This window comes from Phyllostomus discolor, chromosome 10, assembly GCF_004126475.2.
Source record: "Phyllostomus discolor isolate MPI-MPIP mPhyDis1 chromosome 10, mPhyDis1.pri.v3, whole genome shotgun sequence".
NCBI lineage: Eukaryota > Metazoa > Chordata > Mammalia > Chiroptera > Phyllostomidae > Phyllostomus > Phyllostomus discolor.
The window spans coordinates 51450187-51471982 of NC_040912.2; the positions used below are offsets into that span (position 1 = coordinate 51450187).

Genomic DNA, 21796 nt, shown 5'->3' on the forward strand with positions numbered 1-21796 from the left:
CCTGGATCTTCCACAGAGTCCTTGGGAGAGAGCCAGGTCAACTGCTTCCTCCTTTTCTGGCCAATCAAGTTTTAAACAGCACTTGGAGAGACTTGGTTGCTTGAAGTCGCAGAGGGGAATAAGGACAAAGGGGCAAACGCACAGAGATTGTGATCACCGGCAGAGTTTGTGGACACTGGCTTGGGAAAGTTGAGAATCATGCAGTGATGGGCACTGACCCCGATAATCACTGGTTTGGCTGGAGAATTGGATTATATGGAATGGCAGGCTCGGGTAGGAGGAATTTCCCAAGAAAAAAACTGGGGAATTCTCCTGCAACAGCTGATTGGCCTCCTCCCTACCCAGCCAGGCAGCGATCCTGAGGTTGTACAGAAGTTTGCTCCAAAGGCCATGCACACCCCCATAGCACTGGAAGAGCACGCACCCAAACCCATGGGACCAAGGCAGCCTGGCTGAGAATGCGCCCACACCCCAGCCTACAGCGGTAACCCGGGGGAAAGAGCAGTCTCAGGAAGACCTGAATTCCACACCCAGGACCTCGGAAAGAGTCACCAGGCTAGCTCTGGGGAGAGTGTGCACAAGACAGGCTGAGTGCAGATCTGAAGGGAGAAAAGCCATACCAGTTGCCCCTCAGCCTGCTGCAGCCAGCAAGACCAGAAAAACTACTTTGGCCAGTTTGAAACGAACAAGAGGGTTTTTGTTTTTTGTTTTTTTTTTTTTAAGTAATCTTTTATTTTTTTTTAATTTTTATTATTGTTTTATCTTTCAATACCTTTTTACTTTCTTTCCTTCTTTCTTCTTTATTCCTTCTTCTTTCTCTCCAATTTTATCTCTTCTTCCTCCCTTCTTCTGCCTTTTTTCTTTGAACTATGCATAAGTGAGACAAAAAAACCTGGAACTGTGAAAAGACCAGAGTTGGACCCAAAGAGGGGGTATCTGAACAGTTGAGACAGTGAGACAAAATTTGCTTTGCTATTACAGAGAACCTGTAAGTTATGGCATATTTGTATTATTACTTTTTCATTATTCTTACATCTTTTATTTTAATAGCATTTTTGTATTCCTCTTCTTTCTGTATAGTCTTCTTTGCTTGGCTGGTTATATTGTATTATTTGACAGGTTTCCCTGTTCTCTCTTTCATAGTGTATTACTAATTTACTGTCTTTCATCACTTGTGATCCTTTAAAACACTACTCAAGGTCCTATACTCCCTATTCTTGTTATCCAGATCATATAGATTCTGTTATATGATTGTTTCTCTAATATTATTGTAAATAATAGCTGTTCCATACAATTGTAAATATTTCAGACACCCCTCTTGGATTTTAGCCCACTTAAGTTTCCTGAACTCTATTACTGTAGTGGTTAACTGTATTCTCTCACACACCATACTTATTTACTATCCTTTACTCTCACCTTACCTCAGAATCTGACCTCCCACAACCTCACTGCTTTCTAGATCCAACTCACAATCCTTCCCCACCCCAACAAGTGTCTTATCTTCTTTCCATCCTTTCTGCAAATTGACTAGTTGGGTGGAAGATCATGGTTAACATTATACATAACCAAAGGATCTCCTATCTCTTCTCTACCAGCTGCTACTATAAATATCATAGAATATTCTCTTGCTGTCTTAAACCATTTTGCCTTACTCCTCCAATTGATCACAAAAAAGAGTAGGTGGAAGTGGTGAACACCAGGATACCCACTGGAAGAAGAAACCCAACAACAAAGGAACCACCAACAGATAACAACAGAAGAGGGTGAAGGAGGGAGTGGATACCACACAAACTTCAATCCAGGACCTGTCTGGAAATACAACTAAATAGTGGAGATACTACTCAATACAAAAAACTGAAGAAGAGCAAGAGAGAATCCTCAAAACCTTGTACACATGGAAGAACCAGCTTCAACACAACCAGCATAATGAAATACAAGAGGTGGTGAACAGAGTGACTCTCAGTTAACCAGCTGGTGGGAAGAACCCACCAAAGAAAGACCGAATAACAATCAAAACACAAAGACAAACACAGAGCCAACTTAAATGACAGCCCAAGACCAGTGAGCTCAGGAGATCAAGGAGATTACACAACTGAATCTCACAGGTATTCTAACACAGAAGTTTACACCATAAACCCAGGGAGCAAGAACAGATCAATTTAAGAAGCTGAAGCTAATGAGAAGAGTCTCACAAACAATGGAAAGACAAAGAAACAATCCCCAATTGAAAGGAAAGAAGGAAACTTTAGAAAGAATGCTAAAAGAAATAGACACAATTCAACAATCAGATATTGAGTTCAAAGCAATGGTTATCAGGAAGCTCAATGAGGTCACAATGAGCTACCAGAAACTACAGGGAAACTACAATGAACTCACTGCAAGCTATATCAACATGAAAAAGGAAATAGAAACTGTCAACAAAGGCCAAGAGGAAATGAAGAATACAATTTCTGAACTGAAGAACACAGCAGAAGGAATCAAAAGCAGGATTGATGAAGCAGAAGATTGGATCTGCGAGCTGGAGGAAAAGTAAAAAAAAAAAACAGAAAAAGCAAGAAAAGGAAAAGAGGCTCAGAAAGAATGAAGAGGGATTAAGAGAAATGCCAGACAATATGAAACATAATAATATCAGTATAATAGGGATACCAGAAGGAGAAGAAGGGAAGGGATAGAACACCTATTTGAAAAAGTAATGATGGAAAACTTCCCTAATTTGATGAGAGAAAAAGTCACACAAATCCAGGAAACACAGAGAGTCCCAATCAAGAGGAACACAAAGAGGCCCACTTCAAGATACATCATAATTAAAATGACAAAATTTCAAGACAAAGAGAGAATATTAAAGGCAGCAAGGGAGAAACAGGAAGTAACATACAAGGGGGCCCCAATGAGGCTAACAGCTGACTTCTCAATGGAAACACTCCAAGCCAGAAGAGAATGTCAAGAAATATTCCAAGTAATGAGAACCATAGGACTGCAACCAAGGCTACTTTACCCAGCAAGGCTCTCAATCAAGATGGAAGGCCAAATAAGAAGCTTCTCAGACAAAAGAAGTCTAAAAGAATACACCTCCACCAAACCAGCTCTGCAAAAGATGCTAAAGGGGCTGATCTAAGGAAAGTAAGGAAAAGAGAGAGACAGAGAGGAACACAGGTATGAAAATGGCAATGAATAAGTACCTATCAGTAATAACCTTAAATGTAAATGGATTATATGCTCCAATCAAAAGACATAGAATAGCTGAATGGATAAGAAAGCATGACCCACACATATGCTGCTTAAAAGATACCCACCTCAGGACAACAGACCTATACACACTGAAAGAGAAGAGCTGGAAACAAATTTTCCAAGCACATGGACAGGGAAAAAAGCCAGGGTAGCCATACTCATATCAGACAAAACAGACTTCAAAAATCTGCCATAAAGAGACCTCAAAGGTCACTTCATAATACTCAAATGAAGAATCCACCAAGAAGACATAAACATTGTAAATATATATGCACCCAACATAGGAGCACCCAAATACATAAAGAAAATCTTAGAGGACTTCAAGAAAGATGTTGACAGCAACACAATTATAGTGGGGGATTTTAACACCCACTGTCAAAAATGGACAGATCTTCCAAACAAAATATCAACAAAAATATTGTGGCATTGAGCAATGCCCTAGATGAAATGGACTTAACTGATATATAGAGAGCCCTTCATCCTAAAAGCTAAATACACATTCTTTTCAAATGCACATGGAACATTTTCAAAGTTAGACCACATGATAGGACACAAAACAAGCCTCAACAAAATCAAGAAAATTGAAATCATACCAAGCATTATCTCAGACCACAAGGGCCTGAAACTAGAAACAAACCCCAAGGAAAAAACACAAAACACTCAAAATCATGGAGATTGAATAGCACACTATTAAACAATTAATGGGTCAAGAATGAAATTAAGGAAGAAATCAAAAAGTTGCTGGAAACAAATGAAAATGAACTCACAACAACCCAAAACTTATGGGACACAGCAAAGGCAGTCCTGAGAGGGAAGTTCACAGAGATACAGGCCTACCTAAAAAAGATAGAAACATTTCAAACAGAAAACCTAACCCTATGCCTTCAAGAACTCAAGGAACAACAACAAAGAGGAGAGATTACAACTAACACCACAGATATACAAAGGAGTGTAAGAAATTGCTATGAAGAACAATATGCCAAGAAATATGAAAACCTAGGTGAAATGGACAAATTTTTAGAAAAATATAATCTTCCAAAACTCAATGAAGATGAAGCAAAAGCATGTACAGACCAATAACAGCAGATAAAATTGAAGCAGTAATCAAAAAGCCCCTGACACACAAAAGCCCGGGTCTGGATGCTTTCACAGGAGAATTCTACAAAGCATTTAAGGAAGAGCTAACCCTTATCATTCACAGACTATTCCAAAAAATACAAAGTGATGGAAGACTCCCAAACTCTTTCTATGAGGCCAACATCATCCTAATCCCAAAACCAGATAAAGACACAACAAAGACAGACAACTTCAGGCCAATATCTCTGATGAACATAGATGCTAAAATACTCAACAAGATATTAGCAAACTGCATCCATCAAAACATTAAAAAGATCATACACCATGACTAAGTGGAATTCATCCCAGGGATGAAGGATGGTACAATATTCGCAAATCAGTAAATGTAATACATCACATAAACAAAAGCAAAGACAAAAATCACATGATCATATCAATAGATGCAGAAAAAGCATTTGATAAGGTACAGCACCCACTTATGATAAAACATTTAGCAAAGTGTGAATAGAGGGAGCATTCCTCAACATATTAAAGGCCATATATGAGAGACCTACAGCCAACATCATACTCAATGGGCAAAATCTAAAATCTTTTCCACTAAGATCAGGAACAAGACAAGGTTGTGCACCTTCACCACTTCTATTCAACATAGTATTGGAAGTCCTAGAAACAGCAATCAGACAAGAAAACAAATAAAAGGCATCCAAATTGGAAAGAAGGAAACAAAACTGTCATTGTTTGCAGATGACATGATAGTATACACAGAAAATCCTATAGACTCCACCAAAAAACTGCTCTACCTAATAAATGAATTTGGCAAAACAGCAGGATACAAAGTCAATATCCAGAAATAAAAGGCATTCTTTACACCAACAATGAAACAGCAGAAGCAGAAATCAAGAAAAAAAAATCCCATTTGAAACAGCAAAAAGAAAAATAAAATACCTAGGAATAAACCTAACCAAAGAGGTAAAAGGCCTGTATTCAGAAAACTACACAACACTGAAGAAAGAAATCAAGGAAGACACAAACAAATGGAAACATATACCATGTTCATGGATCAGAAGAATTAACATCATCAAAATGTCCACACTACCCAAAGCAATTTACAGATTCAACGCAATACCTATTACAGTTCCAATGGCATATTTCACAGACCTAGAACAAACACTTCAAAAATTTATATGGAACCATAAATAACCCCAAATAGCTGCTGCAATTTTGAGAAAGAAGACCAAAGTGGGAGGGATCATAATACCTGACATTACAAACTGTATTACAAGTCCACTGTAATCAAAACAACCTGGTACTGTCATAAAAAGAGGCTCTTGGGCCAGTTGAACAGAACAGAGACCCCAGAAATAAACCCAAGTCTCTATGGTCAAATATTTGACAAAGGAGGCAGCAACATAAAGTGGAGTAAAAATAGCCTCTTCAACAAATGGTATTGGGAGAACTGGACAGCTCCATGCAAAAAAATGAAACTCGGGCACCAATTTACACCCTACACAAAAATAAATTCAAGATGGATAAAAGATTTAAATATAAACCGTGACACCATTAAAGTCCTAGAGGATAACATAGGAGGAAAATCTCAGATATTTCACACAACAAAATTTTTACTGATATGTCCCCTAGAGCAAGGGACATAAAGGAAAGAATAAACAAATGGGACCTCATCAAAATAAAAAGCTTCTGCAGAGCTAAAGAAAATAGTATTGAAATGAAAAGAGAACCAACTGTATGGGAAAACATGTTTGCCAATGATACCTCAGACAAGAATTTACACGACTACACTCCAAGAAGAGAAGCAACCCAATTAAAAAATGGGCAAAGGACTTGAACAGACACTTCTCCAAGGAGGACAGACAGAGTATCCAGAGACACATGAAAAGATGCTCAATATCACTAGCTACCAGAGAGATGAAAACTAAAACCACAGTGAGATACCACTTCACACCAGTCAGAATGGCCATCATAAACAAAGCAACAAACAACAAGTGTTGGAGAGGTTGTGGAGAAAAGGGAACCCTAGTGTACTCACTGCTGGTGGGAGCGCAGACTGGTACAACCACTATGGAAACAGCATGAAATTTTCTAGGAAATCTAACAATGGATCTGCCTTTTGACCCAGCAATTTCACTGCTAGGATTATGTCATAAGTACCCTGAAACACCAATCCAAAAGAACCTATGCACCCCAATGTTCATAGCAGCACAGTTTACAATAGCCAAGTGTTGGAAGCAACTTAGGTGCTCATCAGTAAATGAATGGATCAAAAAACTATGGTACATTTACACAATGGAATTCCATGCAGCAGAAAGAAGGAAGAAACTCCTACTCTTTGCAACGATATGGATGGAACTAGAAAGCATTATGCTGAGTGAGATAAGCCAGGTGATGAAAGACAAATACCATATGATCTCACTTTTAACAGGAACCTAATCAACAAAACAAACAAGCAAAATGTAACCAAAGACACTGAAATAGAGAACAGGTTGACAATGACCAGAGAAGAGAGGGGAGGGAATTTCTGGGGGAAAGGGGGAGGGTTTACAGAAACAATTATAAAGGACACATGGACAATAACAGGAGCAAGGATGGAAATGGGAGGGAGGTGGGGAGGGCTGGGAGGTTGGACTGGACGGGGGAAGAGGCAGAAAACTGTACTTGAACAGCAATTTAAAAAATTAAAAAATTAAAAAAAAAACAAATGTGGGCATGTGAGGAGTTGATCTTTTCTAAAATGCTCTGAAATAAATTCTTGTGTCCACACCAATTACCCTTTAAGTGTTTGTAATTCAGCCCATCTTCTGTACACAGACTTTGTGATAAAAACATAAGGCAAAGTGTAGCATACCTCCTTGTAAAACTACTTCTCAAATACTTTTGTATTTGAGAATTAGTGTTCAAAGTGTGAAAAACTCAGTGAAAATGACTGGAGGGCACAAAGGACTGGAGATGGGGTCTCCCTATGGAAAGTTGAAGTGGTGACATCCACTGCTGACTTGATTGATTGGTGAGTAAAGAATCCATGTATTGTAATACCTCACAGACACTGTACTATGTTCACATGCACTTAGTAATCTGTTTTTCGCAGGTGAGATAACATAATGATCCATCCCATGTGCAGTGGGACTGAGCCTGATCTGTAATGAATAGCTGCAAAAAGGTCTTATGCTGTATTCCTAGCAACAGACTCCTTAATATATTATAGTAACACATTTTTAGTAAGCAAAATATCTTTTATTTGGATTCACAGAATGGAATTATTTTGTTTCATGGAATTTCTTTTGTATTTCTTTTTAACACCTTATATTTTATTTGTGTTTTTTAGCTCATGCAAATGTGCTTTTTGTACAACTTAAAATGTCATAAAATCCCACCTATTAAAATTACTAGTTTTATTTTTCTTGTTTTGCATTATGAATTTGGCCAAAAGTGTTGGAATTCCCAAAGGGAAGCAAGGGGGGTTATAAATAGATATAAAATGTCACCAGACATGTTGGATTATTTTATCATGAAATATTGCTTTTGTCAAAAATTTCAGTTTAGCTTTAGTGGTTCTTAGTTGTGTTTAACCTCATTTGAAACAATTTTGTTAGATTGCATTGTGACAGCTGTCATATCAGCGTGTATTTAAAAAAAGACATCAAAATTGTTGAATTTTTGTATAACTATTTCAATATTGAAAATGGAGAAAATATACAACATTTTGAGCATATCATGCTTTATTATTTCAAGAAAGGTATACACACAACTGAAATTCAAAATGATTTGTGCAGCACGTGGAAGGTGTGGTGACTGATTGAACACGTCCAAAGTGGTTTATGAAGATTTATGCTGGAGATTTCTCACTGGTTGATGCTTCATTGTTGGGTAGACCAATTGAAGTTGATAGTGATCAAATTGAGACATTAATTGAGAACAGTCAATGTTCTACCATGCAGGAGATGGCAGACAGACTCAAAGAACCCAAATGAATGAAGTTGTTGGTGAAAATGAAAACTGTGTATTTTATTTAACAGAAAAATCTAAGTGGATTTTTCAGCCAACCCAACAGTATCTTTCTCTTAGCAGACTTATTCTGAAACAGTCTGAGTCATCTTATGTGAAACCACACTATGAAATCATTGCCATCATTTTCCCTTCGTGTTTGGCTACTTTGAATTAAAATAAACTAAATTGTATTGTGAGCTATATTTTAAATGTGAATTATATTAATGCTTCATAGAAGGCAGCATGTCTATTTGCTTTTTTTTTATTCATGTGTCATTTATGAAAAACTCTTTGCCTCATGGTAATGGTGCTGGTTTGGGTGGGAACTGTCTTTTGTGCAGATCAAATCAACTCCATGCATACTTGTTCTAACAATGGGCCATCCCTGACTAGTGAGGCTCTGTGGAATGAATGCCAGCCTGCAAACTTAAGGTTTGCCGGTTCAATTCCCAGTCTATGGCAGATGCCAGGGTTGTGGACCAGGTCTTCAGTGAGGGGGATGCACAAAAGGCAACCACACACTGATGTTTCCCTCTCTCTCTCTTTATCCTTTCCCCTTTCTAAAAAATAAATAAATAAAATATTTTTTTTAAAAAAAGGAAAAAAGATTGGGCCAAATGACAGAAATGCCTCCCAGAGGCTTACTGAGCAGGGCTGGAACCTAACCAGGAAGAGCTTCCTATGGTGGAGAAACAATAATGGGCAGCTCCAGGGTGGCCTTGGGACTAGAACCTAAGGAAATCAATAGTATTATAATGGTGAGAATGCTTTGTCTTAGGAGTGGACTCACATACACACCAAGTGCTCAGATGATACCTAAGCTGATGTCACTGTATTAATTTAACCTCAGACATATTTGTCACTGAAACATCCTGCGTTAAAGCAATGTAATAAAGCCAATCATCATAAAAAAACAAGGTTCCAAGAAGTGGCCTCTCAGAGCACAGACCAAGAAGAATGAAGTGTCTGACATAAATGTGTCATGAAGTCAGACTATGAAAGCCTGAAGCAATGATCTGCACAATAGAGCTATTCTTCTCCCAGGACTGCACAGATGGAGGCGGGGGCCTGGGTACCCACTCTGTATTATGCCGAGGTGGGGTATGGATGGGAGTATTTTGCCTCTATGTTCACATTGCTGAATAGTCCTCTTCTACTTCACCCCAATCACACTTTTATCTGATGTTCATATCCTCTACTAAGCTTTGCTCAGGTTGACATTGAAGTCTTTTTGTTCCTTTAGAGGAACTTACATTATTCAGTATATGACATTCAGTAACAGTTGAAATTAGGGCCTTGCTGTCTGTGTTCCTGTGAAGGGAAAAGCTCATCCCTGTTGCCCACACCTATAGTCTGTCTGTGCCATGAAGTTCACAGCCACAGGTCTTGGGTCACCATGTTCACACTGAGAAAATGAAACTCAAGGCACAAGCCTCAGTAAATCACATTCCATGGAAAAGCACAGTTATTTGGTGTAATGTTAGGATTAGCTTAGTGCTGTCTGCTCTTTCCTCCCAACCAGGTTCATGTTGGACTGATGATGCAGCATCTGAACAGTCCTGGACATGAGATTTCCACCTCACATAGTAGCTAACTGGAGTCACCTTTGCATATAAAAAATAGAGAACCCAGGCTGGGTGGTCAGTTGCTTGGGCCATTGTTCCCGAACACCAAAAGTTTTCAGGTTTGAGCCCAATACCAGGTCAGGGCACATATGGGAGGAAACAGGTGAATGTTTCTCTCACATCATTGTCTCTCTGTCTTTCTCTGTCTCTCTCTCTCTTCTCTCACTAAAGTCAATAAATATGTCTGTAGGTGAGGATTAAAAAAGTGGGGAACCCCTACTCACAGCCTAAGAATATGTCTGTAAATAATCACCTGCATGTGTATGTAAAAGGCTATTTTCTTTACATTACCTGTGGTCTCTACAATGTGAAAAAATTTGGTTGTGGTTTAACTGCCCTTATTTTATCTTATAACACCCAAACCACTGCTTGCACAGACCTAACTAGTAGGGGCTGGTTTGACTTCAAACATTTTCCACGAATCAACCACATTGCCAGAGCACCTCGACAAAAGAAGCCTGAGAAACTAAAGCACCATCAGCCACAGCAGCACCCTCCCACCAGCCACTCTGTCGCCTCTACCACCTTTGCTCTCCCTCCCTTACTGCCTGTTTCAGAGCAGCCCAGGTTGAGCTGAGGAAGGAAGTTGCTAAGAAGTTTGGTGGGACAGGAAATGCTGCCTCTGTGAAACTGGCCACACAAAGTGTTCAGTGATTTTCAAGTGTCCTCTATGCTCCTAACTTTCCCAATGCAGAAGTAGTTTCCACCAAGTCAGAGATTTTCAACATTTTTCATCTCATGGCACACATAAACTATTAAAAATCTGTGGCATACCAAAAACTATAATTTTATTGATCTGACAAAAATACATTACATATAGTTTTGATTTATTTACCAAAAATAATAATAGTAATTGCCTACTTTTAGTGCTCAGAGTGACTTTTCAAAAAATTATGGGGCTATACTTGTAGATGAGGACTTCTGGTACTACGACTTAACCAATCAGACACAGCCTTATTATGTGACATGACCAATAAGATGAAAGTCTGTTATATGATTTATATATTTATGGTTCAAGATAGGGCATTTATGTCAGAGTGCTATTGTTCAATTGGCTGTTGTCTTTTTTTTTTAATGACAATATAAGGAAAAGAGCTCATTGCCCCTGACTAAACAGTCAGGTATTACATGTTTTAAGAATTCCTGTGGCACACCACTTGAAAATTGTTGCTTTACATAGCAGGTCGAGTACTTGGCTTTAAGAAGTCTGACCAAATTAATAAAAACCAAGGAGTAGATCAAATATAATTTGATATTAATTGTATCTTATTGGTCTTATTTTGTTTCTAAATGAGAACCTCTACTTCATTTCCAAAAGAACCTGTTCCACAGAACCTGAAGCTGATTGCAAACAAATAAAATCTTCCTGATTCTAAATAAGATGTTGTTTTAAGTCTAATATATATTTTACTTTTAAAGGATTCATTGGAGAAAATAGAAAAATATGCAATCACTTATTTTTTTTACCCAACTACCATATACTGAACATTTGTTTCATGTCTATGACTACCTGTGGTTTTATAAAGTATTCTATATTCCAAGGTAAATATACAACTAAATGATCTATACACTGACATAAGAGCTCTAGTATGTGTAAGTAAAGGAGTAGTACAGCATAATGTATATTGTTTACTACATTTGTGTATTAAGGGGGGAAATTATAATATATACACACATGCATATATGTTGACATATGTATATTCATAGATGCATAACAAAACCTAAAAGGATGTCCAAGAAACAAAAGTGTGACCTGTAAGAGATTGGGGAGGTAGGGACAGAGGCTGGAACAGGATTTCTTAATGCATTTTTAGAGTGTTTTGTTCTTGGAGCCACATGAAGGTATTATCAAACAATTTTAGTAGGGTTCTTCTATGCACATTATTTTTCAACAACACTTCCTGATTGATACTTCATTTCTTTAAGTAATCTGCATGTTTTGAAGATGCATAGTAATCTGTCATATGACATTCTTTTGTTTGTTTTAATTTCTTATGGGGCATCTGGGTTATTTGGGGCTGCTGTAAGTAGCGCTATACTGAATGAACATCTTCACACCTAAGTCTTAGTCCATGCCATCCATTTCCTTATGGAATTGATGGGCCGATGGTTAGAACACTTTCCAGGATGCAGCATCTTCTCCTGTGGAATGGGCCCCGTGATGGCTCCTGGCTGCCTGAGAGCAGAGACAATGGCACCAGAGCTCAGGAGCTTTCAGTCATTTAATGGCCTCAAGCTTGACTACACATTAGAATTACTGAAGGAGGCTGTTTAAAGTCTGATGCCTGGTCTATGAGGAAGTCTGGGCCTGAGTGATTTTTAAAGGCTCCAGGAAGAAAGCCATTGGTACAATGGGTAAAATAGCAGAGTTTAACAGCAGATTCCAGATGGCCCTGGAATCCTGTGGACCCTGGCACTACCCTGTGATTGGCCTCAGGCATATTTCTGAGCCTCTCTGGTCTTCCCATCAGCAAAAGGAGTGTGATACCTGCACTGTGATACAGTGAGAGCATTGGACACAGAGCATGCAGACTTCCTGGCAGCATTCCTGGTGCTCACTATGTTGCAGGTACTGGCTGTTATTCAAACAAAAGAAAACAAACAAAAACAGCCTGAGAGAGCCTGGCAGAGACCACGAGTTTACCCAAGTGAGTTTTCATGGCTTTCGAAGTGTTGGATTTCTAGCTTTTTGGCTGAATTGTACCATGTTGGTATAGTGTCTCTGGCTATTTTTTATTATGCAGGATTTATAATTGGTAATAATATAGGACTTGATTAACTTAAAGGGAAAATGGAGTATTACTTAACTGTAGCCTGCCTGGCTGACATAAAGGCCTCAAAAAAATCTACAAGTTTATGAAGAAAAGAATCCTAAACATTGGGGAGAATTCATATTGGTAAAAACCTGATAATTATTTCCTTGAAGTTTGCCTTTTTTATGATTGAAAAGTTTGGAGTATGCTAGCTCTATAAAGACCAGAGACGTAAGTGCTATTATATGGAATTGTATAAATCTTTGCCCAGTTGTTCCTTTGCACACCTGTGGATGCAGCCTGTTGTTCTGGTATTTCTTTTATCCAACCAAGTGGCATGGACTTTAATAACAGATGTCTGATTGGTGGGTGGGAGGCCAGCATTTCAAAATCTTTCCAACATGAAAAATTGTGTGGTAGGTTTGTTAGGATCCTGTAATTAATTGAACAGAATAGGAGTAAGGAAAGAAATTGTATACAGGGAAAGAGACAGTTCTCTTCATCAGCTCTTAGCCTAATAAGAAGGAAATTTTTCTATCTTAATTCAAACCTAAAGGAACCTATTTCTGCTCTAGTAGCCAGTCACATAGAAATTATCAGCAGATGCCCTGTGGCCCGATTGTTTGGGTTCAAATCCCAGCCCTACTTGGTGTTAGCTATCTAAGTATGGGGATATTGTTTATCCCCTCTTTGTCTCAGTTTCCCCATCTGTAGAACAGTCATAATTGTACTTGTTTCATGGGGTTCTTGTGAGATACAGGTTAACACATGCTTAGACCAGTACTAGTAAGCACCATGCAAGTGTTTGTATTATTACTTCATTAGGACCATTGAATTTGTAAATTGTGCTAGAAATCTGAACACTTTCTTTAGAATTCTTTAGAATTTGAACACTTTCTTCTAAAGATGGATAAACATAGGCAACATGACATGGTCAAGATCAAATGACACAGCCAGTTCAAGACAGACCAAGTAAATGAGGCTGTAAGTGTGGAGCTTCAGGTGAAAGTTCTGGCCCAGTGTTCCTCCCACCACACCATGTGGCAGTGTTGCTGTGATGGAAAAGTACTGGACCAAAAAAGAAGTATACCCACCTCCTACCTAAGAAAAGCCCAGAGACAACCAGAGGCATCCACAAGGCAATTCCTGGGACCCCTGGACCTGTTCTGTCTAAGGGAGGAACTGGAATGTCAGAATAGTGACCCTAGTGGCACTGTCAAAGACTTGCTTTGCCTGAGACTCTTAGTTCATTTCATTAACACAAAGAGGAGCTACACATCTAAGACACACATAAAATAAGGCAAAATTTACATACTTTTGGTGATAAAGGGAGCAATTATGGTTCTACCAGAGTATAGAGATGAGGAGAAAATAGAGATGCACCCACAAGTCCCTAAGAAAAGTCTCACTGGCTTTGGAGAAGAAGCAGTGCATGATTTGTCCTTCTCTGTTGAAAACAGGTGAAGGAGAAGCCACATGATACTAGGTAACAAAATGTGGGTGCTGAGTTTAGAGATACCTGGCTCCAAATGACTATTACAAAATGGTGACCATGAGCAGATAACATAATCTCTCTGATCTATAAACTGTGAACTACACCTACCTCCAAGGGCTCTGAGAGGGTTAATGGGATTTCCTGGTGTGTAGCAAAAAATTGCTGAGTCCATATTCCATCCACATCTAACCTGTCTGCAGGGAACTATGATTAAAGATGATTGTCAGGGTGTGTGTGTGTGTGTGTGTGTGTGCATGCATAATCTATTATTTTCTAAAGTCAAGCAACTAATAGAAGCTGTTGAGGACTTTCATGTACCAAACATTATTAACTCATCTATTTCACACAACTCCACAAGACCAGGCACTGTGACTTCATTTTACACATGAGAAAGTTATGTCACATACAGTTCAAATAGTTTGTCTGAGTTCACACAGATACCAATACTGGACCCAAGATTCAAATCCAGGCACTTTGGGTTCAGAGGGGAGGGGCCAACCCTCCACCACACTGCCTCTCCAGTGTCAGTTCTCCTGCGTGGTTGTGAGGATCAGGAAACCTGAACCTTATGAAATGCTGGCATAGATCTGAGCACAGAGTGCCAATCTTGGTAGATGTTACACTGTCACCATTGGAATTTCCCAAACCAGTGAATATGAGCATGAATATGGTGATCTTTAAGAGAAAAGTAACCTGGCCACCTTCCTTTGGCTCTGGCCCCCCTTGGAACCCATGGCCCATAGAAAAGATTCTATCTACAGTCCCAGGGAAGGAAACACAAGTATTTGTGTTTGACCATGATGGCATTGCTGAATCTGATAGCTCATTTGCCATGTTCTCTCTTATCTGGGACTTTCATTAGATGTATCTAATTACACAAAAATAAACAAAAGTAGACTTTTGATTAAAAACATTTATTGTGCCAGCTATAAAAAACAACATACAGAATAAAAGTAGCTGAGAAGGTAGCTTCTGGGTGCGTGAAATGGAAAGCCTCAAGATAGGTCCCTTGATAAAGAGCACTAAGGAATGGGACTAGGAGCTGCGTGCTGTCTGTACTCAGAAGGCATGATTATGTGGGTTTGCTAGAGGAGGTGATTGAGATTATGGGAAGGGTGGTGCTAAAGAGTGCCCTTAGGCCCTGCACCTAATTCATGGCCAAACTGGTTGTTACAGAGAGAAAGTATCATTTGCCCAGTGGTTTGAAAACCATTTATGTGATAATGATGTGACAGAAAAATGCATGTGAACTGAAATAATCCAAACCCAGAAATGAAGTCCAGCGAACTTGTCCAGGGAAGACTTGTCCAGGGAAAAGAATGAAAAAAAATTGTGCCATCATCTGTTATGAACTCTTTCCATGACCACAGACTGTTGTTCTCCTAAACAGACAGAAGGAAATGATGGCAAAGTAGACCAGGCTCTTGAGGAGGAGGAGGATGTAGGTGTAGTAGGCGGAGGTATTGGTGAGCTGCAACTGCAGTATATCTAGGAGAAGTCATTTGATTAGTTCCATCTGTTCTTTGAAAGGATAGGAAATATTAATGGGAGGGGTTGTAATCATTTAGTTTATGATCTACATTGAGGTGACACCTCAATACCACCAAACCCCCAAATATACAAACATCTGCTACCACTACCACCAAAAACAAGACAACTTACAATGTAGCTTGTAGGTCATGTTACTTACAGCACTACAAATATTAAAAACTAAAATTGCATTTTTAATGAGAGTTCAATGAGAAAATAGAATTTGTTGTAATTTAGTCATTTCTTCACCACTATTCTGTCTCTAATTAATAACAAAAGTTAATTAATGTTATTCATTAAACACTACCCAAATCCCAAACACTCTGTGAGCCTTTATTAGACTTTAATCTTATATAATTTTTATAGTAACCTATGAAATTATTATTTTAGTTCCCATTATAAAAATAAAAGGGTGACACAGAGAGAAGAAATTTGCCTGATGTTATACATTTAGTAAGTGCCAGAATCCAGATTTCAATCTCAGCAACGTGACTTCACAGAACACATTTTTAGTCCCTCTGTAATTGTGTATCTCCAAGGGCAATGAATAATACCCTGACATCAAGGGGTTAAGAGTTAATATAAAATTGGGCCGCTGATTTAGAAGCATCTGAGTCATTGCATGTGCATGCAATATGATTCCAAGTAAGGATTGGGTCCTCGAACATATGGTGGTGGTCACCAACAGGTGGCTGCAGGTTTTAGCAGAGGACATTATGTTAATGGGAAGAAAGTGGTTAATCCAAATGCTCTGAAACTTTCAGACATCACAGCTCTCTCACCTGTCTTTCCTGAGTATCCCTCATTGTGGCTATGACACTGTAGGGTAATTGCACTAAATATCTTTTAAGTTTTGCAAGAAATACATGATGTCAAGAAATAATTGATGACAGTGTGGTGGGCCTGACTGCTACTCAATAAACCACAAGGCCAAGTCCTTTCCTGTGGAAATTTCCCTTTGACAAGCTTTATCTCCATAGTGTCAGAACTCCAGAATCATTAGTACTTGGTGTTGAAAGGAACCTCAAGAGCAGATGTGCTCAGAAGTTCTTTGTGTTCACCAGGTAAGGTGTTAACTGAGGTCCACAGCCCCCTTGATATTGAAAATGGAGGAGAGCTCAGCAGAGCTAGAACCAATGCTTCTAGGGGCTTTCCTTGTACACATGTAGGGACAAGAGGCCAGAAAATTGTACATATTCTATGCCAACTAAATGAGATACCCTATGCTGGACATTCCACATATGTGACTGTATCTCCAAAATAACTGGGTTTGGTGTAATTATTCCTGGTTGGCAGGTGAGGAAAGTATTTCAGAAAATGTAAGTACTCATATTCATGTCACTAGTAATTAAAAGAACTGGGGTTGAAGCCCAGTTTATGGCACTGGGAAGCCAGGCACTGCCCCCTACCACCATCCTTGCCATGCATCCAGTGTATCTCAAGATCTTGGCTTTGGGCTTTCTTGCTCTGTGACTTGATTCTCAGGGGAAGAATAGAGAACTGAGTAAGTGTATGAGCTCTTGACTCTGATGGCCTGGGCTAAAACTGCAGATCTAGCTGCTTGGCTTGGTGTAAGGGAGGTCATTTTATCTCATTGCTCTCATCTGTGAAATGGGAAAATACATTGTACACGCCACAGTATTAAGATAATTAAACAGGTAATTTCAGGTTATTACTACTAGCAAGGACCAAAGACAAAAAATCTAAAAGCAACTTGATATCACATGTTCCCTAGTCATTAGAAACAAAAGCCATACAAATGAATAAAGTCAGTGTTGAAATAATCCTGAGCATATCATGGGCACCCTCTAATTCACTGTCATCTCATGCCAAAAGCCAGCATTCATTGTGTTAAGACGACTACTAGAAAAGGATGGATTGGCTTAAAATACCACTTGGTCTATTCTGCAAAATCCAGCCATTCTCATTATGCCATGTTAAGCTCTAGAAGTTCAAAACTTATGTTGATCAGGAGGGAAAAATGCGATCACATTACATAAAGGCAAATATATGCAGAAACTTACCACTTTTATCTTCCAGACAACCATCTACTTTAGGATTAATACCAGCAACTCCTACAAGAAATGAGAGCAACTATTAATGGTTTGTTTGCAATCGTTACTTACATCTTGTGTCTGTGTGTGGATAGACACACACTTAGATAGATGATAGATGATGATAGATGATAGATAGATAGATATAGAATCTGCCCACAGAGAGGAGAGAGCTGTTAAAAATATGAGTTCCCCCATTCTAGGAAGAGATGTTCAGACTCCATGTAATTCAGTAAACTGAATTCACATATTGTGTTTCTGCACATGAAGATGCTGCTCATGAAGGATACATTCTTTCTTTTTAATCATAACAGGAGCATGCTATACAAGCCTACCTGTTTCCTCCTGCATTCATTGCTCCTAGCACAGTGTCCACCACAAAGCAGCTGTTCAATAAATACTTGCTGAATGGAAAAAATAAACAGAAGAAGGAGCTGCTCTACAGTCTTCAGCACACACTGCTGACATGAACAGTTGCTTCCCAAATGAATTCATTTAATCATAGAATCCATAACAGAATCTTACATATTGGAAATAGTCTTGTTTAAGAAAATTTCCCATCTAAGCCATACCTTTCCCAAGCATGCATATCCCCAGTGACCCTGCTCACACACATAATTTTCTGGACCTGTGGTCTTTGTGGACATGACAACAATATTAATGAAGGCTAATGTCTGTTGAGTGATTATTACTGTGTGGCATAGTGTATGTTAAATGCTTCAGATGTGTTATTTCATTTAATCTTTCAATAACACTGAAGTGAGGTATATTTTGGACTCCAAATTATAGACAAGAAAATGAGGTGCTGAGAGTCATACCAGTGACAGCAGAGCCAGCATTCACAGGATGGTAGTGGGAGAGTAATTGGAAGAGAACATGTGGAAAGTACCCTGTACAACAATTCATAGAAATAGAAAATAATCCATAGAGACAACATAACTTCAAGATAGTGGACACTAAAACTTCATCTTTTCCAGACATCTTAATTATACTTAGTAAATGACTGTTTTATTTCAGGAACTCAGTATTTCAGTGAAATACTGTCCAGGAATAAAAAGATAAACCAAGTCACATTTATAGTTCTCTGAATATATAAAACCTGAAATGAGAGTTGTATTTATCTACAATGTTTTTTAAAAAGGCAAATGTACACACAAAGACAAATTTTCTTTAAAATTTCATCACCTGCTGGAGGAAAACAGTCACAATGGTTGCTTTAGTTTATTATTTTCTACTAAATGTGTTCTTGGCCATATGGATACAATCCCAGTATGTAATTCTATGTGCTCATGACATCTTTTCTTGGTGTGCACTAAACAAATGGGTGTGAGGTATATAGGCTTTGGGGTAAATCCCAAGATTGAAAATGTTAGTATAATCATGTTTAGATGTTAAAATAGCTTCAAAACCTCACTTTACTCCCTCTCAAAATTCTCTTATTTTCCTTAGAGTGACTTTATTCATTAAAAGACAAATAAATAATGTCACCACCATGTATTGCTTGACATAAAAACGATAAATGATCAATTTTTCATAATAAAATCTGTTGGTGTAACCTAATACTTTTTCCTAATCTGGTCAAAAACTAGAACCATTTAGTTTTGTGTCTCTTCAGAACTGCTTCATTGATTTGTGTCTCCATGTTATAGTTTTAGCTTTTGTCAAAAAAGAACAACAACAAACTTCCAAGCAACAGCATTAGAAATTTTCCATAGAATGACATTAACAGAAATGCCTGAGTTAGCTTTGTTCCATGTTTCAGAAATTAAGTGCCCAGTAAACACCTTATAAACTAGACCTTCTCTCCTTTAAGATAGTCACCCCTGATCACTAGAAAAATGAAAACATAATAGAACACTTAAGCCCAGTGATTATATTATACTTGTGCTTTGCATATTTGTTTGGTCTCTGTTTCTTAGCTGTAGAAATAGAAAAATTAAGGCTGTTTTGACAATCTTACTTTAGTTTTAGGAAAGGATATAAATAAATACTTGTACATAAATAAATACATTTATATTAATTTTCAAAAGGGAGCATTTTCACTGACATGATTTCATTTGCTATTCAGCACAGCCCCAGGAGAAGAAAGCCAAGGCCAGGATTCAAACATGATTTGATCATTGGGGAAACTCAGGACTGAGAAGGAAAGCTTACTTCCGAAATTCCAACTGGTACATGGCAAAGGTCTTAGCATATCTTGTTATGGGTTTGGTCCTCACTGCTTAAAAGCCTTTGTTAACCACCAGGAAAAACACCATCTGACTCTTTCCTATGTGCACTCTGGGGACTTTGATCTGTTTTGTTAATACTCAGGACTTTAAGTTCTGAGTCTAGGGAGTTCCCAGACCACTGCTGGGGCTAGAGGACATTCAGTGCTCTGCCCACACTGTCTAAATATGTACGAAATCTGAGTCAAAGGCCCTCTTTTGGGACAACATGCTTGAATCTCGAGTGGCCCTGAATGCTTAGGGAAAGAGGATATTCTCTTCACTGTGTACATCCTTCTTGGGACAGCAATTCATCCTAGTGTATTCATCACAGGCTTCCTGGCCTGACTTCCACTACAAGTGCATTGCATGGGTGTTTCCAGTGGCAAGATATACATGCTCATTATGCAGGATGGAAATCTGTTTCTACACGTCAGCATCCTAATTCTTAATTATGACATTTACATACTGTGGTGTATGCAATACAAACCTGAAAAACCTAGGAGCAGACAAACACCACAGGACTAAATCATTCTGTTTTTGTTGAAGCTTGATTCAACTCCCTCAGAAGGATACCACCTGTTGCCTAACAATTCATTGATTATACTTTGAGTATAGCAGCACCGAAGTGACTGTGACTTTGTAGCTGAGAAGAAAATGCATGAAAGATATATAATTCTTCTTATTTTCTGGTCAAGTAAGATCATCAAAAGTGGAACCTGCCCTGGCTGGTGTGGCTCAGTGGATTGGTGCCAGCCTGCAAACTGAATGGTTGCCAGTTCTATTCCTATTCAGGGCACATGCCTGGGTTGTGGGCCAGGTCCCCAGCAGGGAGCACACCAGAGGTAACTACACATCCATTTTTCTCTCTCTCTCTCCCTCCTTTCCCCTCTCTAAAAATAAATAAAGAAAATACTTTTTTTAAAAAAGTGAAAACTCTTTTTGAGCAGTTGTTGTGTGATAAATTGCTAGGTGCTTTCATGTATGTTGCTTCATTTAAACCACAGAGCAACCCTAAAAATCATCATGTGACTTTAATATTTGGATGATAAATCTGAGGCTGAGAGGAGTAAAATCATCTAATTCCTTAGCTTGTAATGTTCCAAAGCCTGTAATATTTTGATTCTGTGGTAAAATAACAGGATATTTTGCTACTATTAATTATAGCAACATTTAAGAAAGATTTAGATATACCTTTTTTATTAATATTTGACAGACACTTGGGATAGTCACTCTGGGAACAGAAGTGTTCTGGGAAGTGATATGTGTATGCACATACCTTTATTTATTGAAGGAAAAAGAATCTCTTGATCAATTCCTCTTTTATTATTCTCGTGTTTGACGATGCATTTGTGTTCTTTATCCATTGATTTTGCAGTCACGGTCAGCCAGCTGAATTTCATGTACGTGTCCTTAGTCTTCATGGTATTTCCCTGCTGGGATGCCAGAATTGCATTGCCATCCTTTTCCTTCCAATACACCTTAATAACATCGGGGAAAAACTTCTCAAGGAGACAAAGATATGTCCCAGCCTTGTGAAGATTTATTTCAGCAACTGAAGGAAGAAAAATCGTGGGCTTAGGAGCAATATCTGATGAATCAAGGCTTCTCTCTGTGGGGTGAAGTGAAGAAGTGGTTAAGTATTAGAAATACACAGGATTGTGTGGTGTGGAACAATCTGGCATATAGTAAAAGGAAGAAAAGCTGCCATTGAACTAGTGCTTATAATGGCTTTTCATCCACAATATATTGTGATGTATTTATTATTGTTCCTATTTTCAGAGGGGAAAAGAGGTTATGTAACTCTTCCAAAGTCATAGCTATTAAA

The 21796-nt window shown here is 38.5% G+C and overlaps 1 protein-coding gene and 1 gene segment (V, D, J or C); one reads left to right on the plus strand and one right to left on the minus strand.

Moving 5' to 3' along the window:
• STARD3NL (STARD3 N-terminal like) overlaps positions 1–7599 on the plus strand; it is a 178483-nt gene extending 170884 nt beyond the window's left edge. Inside the window, exon 9 of the mRNA XM_036010807.1 lies at positions 7221–7599. The gene's annotated coding sequence lies outside the window, so the exon portion shown is untranslated. The remainder of the gene's footprint in view (positions 1–7220) is intronic.
• Positions 7600–15081: 7482 nt separating this feature from the next.
• LOC114507772 overlaps positions 15082–21796 on the minus strand; it is a 124360-nt gene continuing 117645 nt past the window's right edge. The window contains 3 exon segments of the C gene segment in view: positions 15082–15665; positions 17732–17782; positions 21248–21580. Coding sequence covers positions 15523–15665; positions 17732–17782; positions 21248–21580 — 527 coding nt within the window.